This window comes from Nanorana parkeri, unplaced genomic scaffold, assembly GCF_000935625.1.
Source record: "Nanorana parkeri isolate BGI_ZX_2015 unplaced genomic scaffold, ASM93562v1 scaffold740, whole genome shotgun sequence".
Taxonomy (NCBI): domain Eukaryota; kingdom Metazoa; phylum Chordata; class Amphibia; order Anura; family Dicroglossidae; genus Nanorana; species Nanorana parkeri.
The window spans coordinates 326,708-338,019 of NW_017307008.1; the positions used below are offsets into that span (position 1 = coordinate 326,708).

General features: G+C 52.4%; 1 protein-coding gene across 1 annotated transcript; it reads left to right on the forward strand.

The window, feature by feature from the left end:
- Positions 1 to 9,598: 9,598 nt before the first annotated feature.
- LOC108793342 (zinc finger protein 239-like) lies at positions 9,599 to 10,749 on the forward strand. Its single transcript, XM_018564256.1, has one exon. The coding sequence runs from the start codon at positions 9,647 to 9,649 to the stop codon at positions 10,700 to 10,702; it is 1,056 nt and encodes a 351-aa protein (XP_018419758.1). The 5' UTR covers positions 9,599 to 9,646; the 3' UTR covers positions 10,703 to 10,749.
- The last annotated feature ends 563 nt before the right edge of the window (positions 10,750 to 11,312 follow it).

Genomic DNA, 11,312 nt, shown 5'->3' on the forward strand with positions numbered 1-11,312 from the left:
CCCTCCCCCCCCTTAGCTGATCCCTCAATTACATTGCAAAAACTATACTAAATACCCCATTCGCTTACCTAAATCCGTGGTCACATGACACAACAGGTCCCATTTCTTTCTTAAGCCCTGCGGAGGGAAGGGGGGAGTCTTCCTTTGGGTGCCTTCATCGCTTCCCGGGGATGTGAACACTTCCCATTGGTTGACCATTGGCGTGGTCCTTACATTGTTCTGAAAGGTCCAGCAGCGGCATGATGTTTGCGATGAGGGCTGGCAGGGAGTCTTCCTTTGGGTGCCTTCATCGCTTCCTGGGGATGTGAACACTTCCCATTGGTTGACCATTGGCGTGGTCCTTACATTGTTCTGAAAAGTCCAGCAGCGCCATGATGTCGTTGCGATGAGGAGCGGAAACAAGGCTGGTTGGCGGTGCCTCTGGGCTGCCGCTGTGGATCACCAGTCTTCACTCATGGTGGGCCAGGTGAGTAAAAAAGGGTTTGGAGGGCTTTTTTTTTTTTTTAATGTATAAATGGGTGGCAGTAGGGTGGATGGGAGCGGTTTGGCCAGAGATGGGCTTTATACTTTGCTGAAAACTGTCATGTACAAACGTCTGATCTCTGCCCCTGTCTGATCTTGTCCTGTATTGCTTCCATAAAATAGCTGAAAAGGTTCCACCTGGCTCGGCTTTTGTTGAGTTGGATGGTGCCAGTAGGGCAACCCAAGGATCAAATGGCCCGAAATTGAATCATGTACGGCAGGGGTAGGCAACCTTGACACTTCAGCTGTTTTGGGTCTACACGTCTCATGAGCCAGTGCAAGACAGCCACAGGCATGATTCTCGGAGGCCAAGGCATGATGGAATTTGTGTGGTGGCTTGAGTGCCGAGGTTGCCCACCCCTGGTGTATGGCCATCTTAAGAATTAAAGTAAGTGTGGCTCTGAGAATATATGTTTTGTCACTTGGGTTTAACAACACTATAAGATGAGTATGATGTGGATGGATGTCGGCCTTTAAAGAGACCCTGTCACTTTGCTCTGAATGGGCAAAGTGACAGGGTCTCTTTAAACCAGAACGTAGCCATTAAACCTCTACTATCACCCAACACCCATTATCACTTCAATATAAAAGCTACCATATAAAAGTGCACAAGGGTTTCTTTAAATGGTCCATCCCCCAGGGCACAAGGCTTCCGACAGGGGCAAGGCACTTGTGTCCACCTGGCCCAAAACAGGCGGACCCATTCCTCATGGTCAGCTGAAGCCGACCACCAGGAACTAGGTTGAGGAACTCTCCTGAAGAGAGACCACCCGGTTCAGGGGAGGAAAGAACCTAATGGCCACACATCCTCCCCCTAGACTTCAGGGCAGGCCTGAAGGCCCACACCCTCCAGCCGAAGCCCACCACCGAGTACTAGGTTGGGGGCTCCCCTGAAGAGAGACCCCCGGATCAGGGGAGGAAAGAACCTAATGGCCACACATCCTCCCCCTAGACTTCAGGGCAGGCCTGAAGGCCCACACCCTCCAGCCGAAGCCCACCACCGAGTACTAGGTTGGGGGCTCCCCTGAAGAGAGACCCCCGGATCAGGGGAGGAAAGAACCTAATGGCCACACATCCTCCCCCTAGACTTCAGGGCAGGCCTGAAGGCCCACACCCTCCAGCCGAAGCCCACCACCGAGTACTAGGTTGGGGGCTCCCCTGAAGAGAGACCCCCGGATCAGGGGAGGAAAGAACCTAATGGCCACACATCCTCCCCCTAGACTTCAGGGCAGGCCTGAAGGCCCACACCCTCCAGCCGAAGCCCACCACCGAGTACTAGGTTGGGGGCTCCCCTGAAGAGAGACCCCCGGATCAGGGGAGGAAAGAACCTAATGGCCACACATCCTCCCCCTAGACTTCAGGGCAGGCCTGAAGGCCCACACCCTCCAGCCGAAGCCCACCACCGAGTACTAGGTTGGGGGCTCCCCTGAAGAGAGACCCCCGGATCAGGGGAGGAAAGAACCTAATGGCCACACATCCTCCCCCTAGACTTCAGGGCAGGCCTGAAGGCCCACACCCTCCAGCCGAAGCCCACCACCGAGTACTAGGTTGGGGGCTCCCCTGAAGAGAGACCCCCGGATCAGGGGAGGAAAGAACCTAATGGCCACACATCCTCCCCCTAGACTTCAGGGCAGGCCTGAAGGCCCACACCCTCCAGCCGAAGCCCACCACCGAGTACTAGGTTGGGGGCTCCCCTGAAGAGAGACCCCCGGATCAGGGGAGGAAAGAACCTAATGGCCACACATCCTCCCCCTAGACTTCAGGGCAGGCCTGAAGGCCCACACCCTCCAGCCGAAGCCCACCACCGAGTACTAGGTTGGGGGCTCCCCTGAAGAGAGACCCCCGGATCAGGGGAGGAAAGAACCTAATGGCCACACATCCTACCCCTAGACTTCAGGGCAGGCAAGAAGACCCACACCCTCCATCCTGTGGAATGAAAAAAACACACAAATAGGGTGAAGGTGCACAAAGAGTGGAGAAAAATAAATAAGTGCCAAAGTGCTGGACTATGGCCTGGCATAAAAAATTACCCCTGGTCTTAGCCGAAAGGCCTAGCCGAAGAGGTGATGTGCATCAAACAAGTGGCATCGTGGCCAACATGCCTTCCACACAGTGAGGTCCCAAACCTATAGTGCTACTCGGGCACCCCTGGGTCACCACTCCCAGGGGGCGCTTGATCACCTCAGGCTTCATGTCTTCCCAGCCCATAACCCGACCAGGTAGTCCCATTCAAATCAGGAGGAACTGGGCCCTGCCAGATCCCTGACACTAGGGAAGTACTCCTGACCCGCACTCTTACGTGAGTGGACGCTACTTTCGGTTTCCTTCCCACGACCAGGACCCTTTAGTACCCCCATCATCTCAGGCAGAGCACTCGAAATCCAGCCGTACCGTTCATTTGATACCAACTCCTGATCTTGGCATTTGCATCAAACCACATTCAGCAAGTGCTACGGGGAAGTCAAACTGTCGGGGGATTTCCAGCCCGTACAAGAATAATACAGACGTGGCCGAGCTACTGCAGAGGTGTGTTTCCAATAAACAGGGATACAACATAAGCTATACACAGGACCGGATTTACCCCAAAGGCCAACCAAGGCCTGGCCTTGGGGCAGCAGGGAGTAGAGGGGCAGCAGGGATGTGGAATTCCCATCTCCCGATGTCCGGGACATGCAGTTCCGGGCGCCAGGCGGTTAGTTTTCTACATTTAGCCCTGCTTTGGGCAAGCAGAGCTAAATGTACAGATGGGAAGCCACCGCTTGTTTTGTACAAGTGATCTCAGTGATTTTGCCGAGATCACTTGTATGCAGCCTGCAGGTCTGCCATTCTCCGTGGGGGTGGGTTGGCGGGTAGGGGGACGCATTAAGTAACCTGGCCTTGGGGCAGCAGAGAGAGTAAATACGGCCCTGTCTATACACAGAGGAACCGTGAGGATCACCAGACCACTGTGCCACCCCCAGACTCCACCACTGCAGATGAAAATGGATCTTCTACAGCCAAAGCAGGAGTCATGGGGTGAAACATTTTCTCACGCCGCTCAAGTGCTGAAGGGTACAACATCAGCCAACGTTGGTTCGCATGCTCCAGTAGGACTGAACGTAGCCATGTTCTTGACCTTGCAGCTCTTCCCAGGCTTGGCAACATCTTCAAATGATGCAGAAAGATTAAAAAAAAGAGAGCGCATTGGCCTCATAGTGCTAACACGTTTACAGGGACCAGAGCCCTGAGGAAGAGGGGCTTGTCCCTCGAAACGTGTTAGCACTATGCACAGCTGAGGCAGTGACAGAGGGATGCTCTGCGAGACCTATAGCTGGGCATCCTCAAGCAGAGATCTGAGGATATCCACACAAGGATGGGTGATGTGCTGAGTGCCATTGTAAGTATTTTATGAATAAAGTTTTATTGAAGATTTTGAAGGACGGAGCACTATCTTTTTATCTAATAGGACATGGGGACCGTTGTTGTGTGCCGAGAGCGTGCTCACCGACGGAGCTGCCACAGATAGTTCCTGGTCATGGTAAACAGGAGGCGGCAGGGTGGGCTCCTGATCATGTGACCACGGTGACAGCCAATATAAGAGGGCACTACACTGACCTCCATATAAGAGGGCACTACCCTGACCTCCAGTATAAGAGGGCACTACACTGACCTCCAATATAAGAGGGCACTACACTGACCTCCATATAAGAGGACACTACACTGTTGCCTGGCTTCCTGATTGGTTGAAGCTGACCAATCAGGAAGCAATGGGCAATGAGTCATTACACGGCGCCCGGCTTCCTGATTGGTGATGAGGGAGCATGGAGCCGGCTTATCGGCCAATCAGGAAGCCGGGTAGCGTGTAATGACTCGACGACTAGCTTTTATTTGAAATAATCAGGAAGCTGGAGGGCTTTCTGATTGGCCGGAAAGCCTGGCTCTGAGGGAGCATGGAGCCGGCTTCCCGGCCAATCAAGAAGCCGGGCGCCGTGTGATGACTAGTTGCGCGTTGCTTCCTGATTGGCCAGCTTCCACCAATCAGGAAGCCGAGGCAATACACAGTGCCCAGCTTCCTGACTGGCCAGAAAGCCGGCTTCCATGCGAATCGGGAAGCCGGGTGGCGAGTCATTACGCGCCATGTGCGCCAGAGTGAGAGCAATCATTCTCAGGTCAATATTCATGGCTTCCTCTAAAATGATTTCCCCCGACGAATCCCGCTGCGGGACGTGCGTAGCATGTGCAGTGGCACCCGAAACACGCCTCCCGCCCGCAACGCGATCACCTTGGTACCGCAATGCCCTGCGTTCCAGTGCCGTGCGACAGCAAAAAAAATTGCGCATGTGGCTTTATCCCGACGTGAACTTTTATGTATTTCATTTGAAACGCTGTTTTTTTTTTTTTTAAATTATCCGAATAATCGAAAAAATAATCGGCCAGCTAATCGATTACCAATCAATAGCTGCAGCCCCATTATTATTGATAACCCCCCGAACACACTGAGTACCCCCCCATTCCTCCTTCTTTCATCCATTCGTACGTCTCCACTTCCTGTCCACCACCATCTGTAGACAAAGCAATGATCCTCAGGGGGTTCCTATTTGAAGGGTTCCTCCGTGGTAGAAAGGTTGAGGCCGGGCTGACGAACCTCCTTTGTGAACACGTCTCATGTGTGTGTGTGTGTGTGTGTCACGGTATCCGATTGCATCACGGACAACGCCGGGTATGAAAATGCACCGGTGAGGGGTTAACCTGGCTTTGAGCCGTGGAGCTCTCTGGCTCCTCCCGAGCGCTGCTGCATTCTGGAAGATGTAGTTTGATAAGCGTTGGATAAAAGGACGCGGATTGAACCCCAACTACAAATACACACACGCCTCGGGGGGGGGTCACCGGGGCTGTCAGAGGCCGCCTGCCTCCACTCAGAGCACACAAAAGGCCCGTCTGCGGCAGGTAGGAAGAGAGCCGGGGATGGATGGATGAGCAATATATCTGTATGTGTGGTATCCCGGGAATCATCATCCTCACTACAATCACCCCCATCCTCCTTATCATTTCTTTAACAGAGATAACACAGATACATGTATGTTTTTTTTTTCTTTTTACATACATGCTGCCATATTACATGTATGTTTTACATCTGCTCCGGAACGTCATACATCTGGATTCTATCGAGCGTTTCCCTCAGTGGTGGCGCACCTTGGCACTCCAGCTGTGCCAAAACTACAAATCCCAACTTGCATCTGCCTCTGGGAGTTATGTCTGTGGCTGTCAGAGCCTTGCAATGCCTCATGGGACTTGTAGTTCCAAAACAGCTGGAGTGCCAAGGTTCGCCACCACTGCGCCTAGTTCCTCCCTCGTACGTTTTATACTGGTTTCATAGCTGCAGATCAATGTAGATGTAAACAGTGAATGATCTGCGTGTGAGAAGAAGCGCTTCATGTTCTGACACAGGAGGAGAGAGCAGAGTGACAGAGATGAGCGCATGCTTGTGCTACTTCTCTTATCCAGTCACAGGCTGGGGGTGGGGGTGGGTATCAGGATGACTTGGGCCCAGAGGAAGGCAGTTGAATGTTGCTGGTCATCAGACTGAGGACATCTAGTGGCAGAATAAAGTACTGCGGGGGGAGTTTTTGGATTGGAGGCGAATGTTGCAGCAAATTACGTTTTTATCTTTTGGTCGGCTATTCTTTTTTTTTTAAATCTTATTTTTGGCTAATAAAATACTAGTTTTTAGCTTTTTTGTTTTTGCATATCAGTACTGCTGATTTCCTGCAGCCACTTCCTGTCTACATGCAATCCAGTGACGGCTGCACGGCATTTCCCATGGCAGGTTTCCTGAGGGTGACAACGGTGGACCGTGTCTGTGTAATGTGCGTCACCATGACTGCTCGTAGTCTCTTTTGGTGGGGCAACATGTAATTTACAAAAATGGCACCAGGTCTCCATTGGAGCATGCGTGAGATCTGGCGCCATGTCTTTCACATGACACGTTGCCATAGTGACAGGAGCTCTCGCGAGAGTTTGACACCTACGGCCCGCAGCCTTCAGGGATAAGTGACATGTATTCCAAAAGGCTGGGGGTGGAGCTCTTTTAAAACGATGGCGACATGTCATGTGAAAGACATGGCGCCAGATCTCCATCTGAGCATGCGCGGGATCTGGCGCCATGTCTTTCACATGAACCGTTGCCATAGTGACAGGAGATCTCGCGAGAGTTTGACACCTACGGCCCGCAGCCTTCTGGGATAAGTGACATGTATTCCAAAAGGCTGGGGGTGGAGCTCTTTTAAAACGATGGCGACATGTCATGTGAAAGACATGGCGCCAGATCTCCATCTGAGCATGCGCGCGATCTGTCGCCATGTCGTTCACGTGACATGTTGCCATGCCATGTCAGGAGATCTGGTGAGAATGTGGCACCTATGGCCCTGCAAACTTTCTGGAACATGTTATGTGTATTCCAGGAGGCTGAGGGTGGAGATCTCCCAACACTATAGCAACATGTGTGTGATAGACACGGAGCCAGATCTTCATCTGAGCATGCGCGACATCTGGCGCCATGTCTCCTGAGATCTCCCATAGTGTTTGGAGATCTCGGGAGAGCTCTGCATCTATGGCCTCGCAATCTTCTGGGATGTGACATGTTTTCCAGGAGGCTGACGGTGGAGATCCATCAACACTATAGCAATATCTAATGTAAAAGACGTGGCGCCGGATCTTCATCTGAGCATGCATATGATCTGGGGCCATGTCTTTCACATGACACGTTGCCATGGTGTCGGGAGATCTCATGAGAGTTTGGCTCTGCATCATTGGCCGCGCAGCCTCCTGGGATATGCAACGTGTTTCCCAGGAGGCTGGGGGTGGAGATCTTCCAACATTATAACAGTATGTCATGTGAAAGACATGGCGCCAGATCCTTATCTGAGCATGCGCAAGGTCTGGCGCCATGTCTTTCATATGACACGTTGCCATAGTGTCCGGAGATCTCAGGGGAGCTCGGGATCTATGGCCCCACAGGCTTCTGGGATGCTTGACATGTATTCCAAGTTGTTGGAGGTGGAGATCTTCTGATACTTTGCTAACATGTAATGCGAAATAAATGGCGCAGATCTCCATCTAAGCATGCTCAAGATCTGGAGCCATGTCTTTCATATGACACGTTGCCATAGTGTCCGGAGATCTCAGGGGAGCTCGGGATCTATGGCCCCACAGGCTTCTGGGATGCTTGACATGTATTCCAAGTTGTTGGAGGTGGAGATCTTCTGATACTTTGCTAACATGTAATGTGAAATAAATGGCGCCAGATCTCCATCTAAGCATGAGCAAGGTCTGGCGCCATGTCTTTCATATGACACGTTGCCATAGTTTCAGGAGATCTTGGGGGAGTTCACCATCTACGGTCTTATGGTAAACACCTTCTCTAGCCGTCCTGGTGGCCATCTTCTCTTTGGATGCCTTAGCTAATCCAATATTTTTAAGTTGTCACAGGAACAGGAAGAGACAGGAAATCTTCTAATGGGGAAACTACTAAAACTGTCTAAGAGGGGATATCCCCTTGAAGAGCTCTCCTCTTACGCCCTGCTGTGTCTCTAGAAGAGGAAGTAAAGGGAAATCTTGCAAATGGAACACAAACAGCAAAAAAAAGGGGGTGTTAACTAGGGATGAGCTCAGCTTCGGACTGATCCTGGTCCGAACTTGAGCTCCTCTGAACCCAAGAAGAGCTCATCCGGAACACAGTAGGAAGCTCCATGAGTGCCACTCAATCAGCTGCGGGCAGGGACATAACCAAAGGGGTGGGATGCAGTAACGTCATTGACCTTATATGGCTACAATGCCTATATTTGGGAAATGACATCTACCCAATATGGCTATGGGGTCCTATTAGGTAAATTACGTCGGCACAAGCATCCGGCCCTGTTTATGGTCAGCTGCGGGGTGCAGAATGCCCCAACCTGCAGCTGATTGGGCAGGAGGCTCATGTAGCTTCCGTGTTCCGTGACCAGGTTCTGTCCGAACCTGAGCTCATCCTTAGTACTGACTAGGCTGACAGCTCTGGTGTTGTCAGGTGGCACCGATGGTCCCCATCACATTTTTCCATAGGGCCCCATGCTATGGAGGTGCAACCAATGGTCTCCATCACATTTTGTCATAGGGCTCCATGCTATGAAGGTGCCACCGATGGTTCCTATCACATTTTGCCATAGGGCTCCATGCCATGAAGGTGCAACCAATGGGCTCCATCACATTTTGTCATAGGGCCTCCATGCTATGAAGGTGCCACCGAAGTTTCCCATCACATTTTGCCATGGGGCCCCATGTTATGGAGGTGCCACCAATGGGCTCCATCACATTTTGCCATAGGGCTCCATACTATGAAGGTGCCACCGAAGTTTCCCATCACATTTTACCATAGGGCTCCATGCCAGGAAGGTGCCGCTGATGGTTCCCATCACATTTTACCATAGGGCTCCATGCTTTGAAGGTGCTACCTATGGTTCCCATCACATTGTGCCATAGGCCTCCATGCCATGAAGGTGCCGCTGATGGTTCCGATCACATTTTACCATAGGGCTCCATGCTATCAAGGTTACACCGATGGTTCCCATCACATTTTACCATAGGGCTCCATGCTATCAAGGTTACACCGATGGTTCCCATCACATTTTACCATAGGGCTCCATGCTATCAAGGTTACACCGATGGTTCCCATCACATTTTACCATAGGGCTCCATGCCATGAGGGTGCCACCAATGTTTCCCATCACATTTTACCATAGGGCTCCATGCTTTGAAGGTGCCACCGATGGTTCCCATCACATTTTACCATAGGGCTCCATGCTATCAAGGTTACACCGATGGTTCCCATCACATTTTACCATAGGGCTCCATGCCATGAAGGAGCCACCGATGGTTCCCATCACATTATACCATAGGGCTCCATGCTATGAAGGTCCCACCGATGGTTCCCATCACATTTTGCCAGTCTTAACCACCCCCTACTCCATCCAAAACCACAAAAAGTCTCGGCTTTACCTACACTTTAACTTTCATAAGGTCTTGATAAAATATTAACAATAATATGTCTTCTTGTAGGTTGGACAAGCAAGACAGAACACTCCATGAGCAATCCAGATCATTCCAGATTATGGAGGAGGATGCGTCTTGGTGTTATCCTGCTAATAAACACGGGCTCGGTACCGGCGACTGGGGAACGTCTATACTGGGTGCCTTGAAGGGCCACAATCAGCCACAGAAGGAAGGCCCCATTTCCCCATTACAAGAGCAGGGGGAAAGGTTGGTATCCACTCATACTGGTGACACCGATGCAGAAACTGGAACCTATATGACAGACAACGTCTTGCCCTCAAGGTACAACTATGGCGCCAACAGAGCTGGCCGGAGGATAAAGTACCGAGCCTGGTCGGGTCACAGGCAGTACGTGTGCCTGGACTGCGGCAAAAGCTTTACGCACAGCTCCACGCTCGCCACACATCAGAGGACCCACACGGGGGAGAAACCGTACGCGTGCCCCGACTGCGGCAAGTGCTTCACTCGGAGTTCGACTTTGGCTACCCACCAAAGGATCCACAGCGGGGAGAGGCCCTACGCATGCATAGACTGCGGGAAGAACTTCATCCAAAGCTCCCACCTGGTGTTGCACCAGAGGATACACACGGGGCAGAAGCCGTACTCCTGCCAGGAGTGCGGGAAGTGCTTCAGCGACCGCTCCCACTTCGTCATTCACCAGAGGACTCACACCGGGGAGAGGCCTTACAGCTGCAACCAGTGCGGCAAAAGCTTCAGCAGCAACTCCAACCTGGTGACCCACCACAAGCTCCACACGGAGAGCACCATTTACATCTGCAACCAGTGTGGGAAAAGCTTGAGCAACCGGCTCACCTTCGCCAGCCACCAGAAGACCCACCTCGCGGAGAAGCCCTTCGTGTGCGTGGAGTGCGGGAGGGGGTTCACCCGTAAGCTCCAGCTGGTGCTCCACAAGCGGATACACACGGGAGAGCGGCCGTTCGAGTGCCAGGAGTGCGGCAAACGCTACACCCGCAAGTCCTACCTGATCATCCATCAGAAGGTCCACGTGGAGGAGGTCCTTTTTGTCTGCGGTGACTGCGGGGAGCGATTCCCTGGGCACGCCGGTCTCAAGAGCCACCAAATATCCCAACACGGGGCCCAGGTCAAAGCCTGAGTGGAGGACATAACCGTGCCTTAGGGATCAAGAAAGGTGGAGAGACGCTGGAGTAGAGCGACGGGGAACTTCATTCATACGACCGTCCTACAGCAGCAAGAAGACCTTGACGCGTTTCAAGCTATGGCGCTTAGTCAGAAGGCCGTAACACCAAGGCTTGGACTCAAAACGCGCCAAGCCTTCCTTCCTGCTGCAGGGGGCCCATCCGAAAAAAGTCCCTACTCCGATTCCCAGACTCTATCTGGTGAGTCGGAAGTAAGGAGGGTGAAGGAGGGTGTGTAGGTGCGAGCCGATCCCCTGGCGGCAGCAGTGTTGGGATTTCCAAGGTGCTTGTCCAGCCCATTGGAATGGCAACCTGACTCAAGCCCCGACGCTGCCCAATGGCGGGGCCCATATGGGGGTACTAGAAACCACCCATGCTTCAGGCCGCCAGGCCCCCCCTTTCCTGAGGGTCCATGTCACACCGGTGATAGCTACAGAAGTGCTCTCCGTCTCGCCTTAACACATGCTGTATCGTGACATTCGTCCTAACGCATTGCCCCCCAAACAGTGACGGAAGCTGAATGACGGAACTCACTGATTGGCCGACAACCTTCCGACAATGGATCCG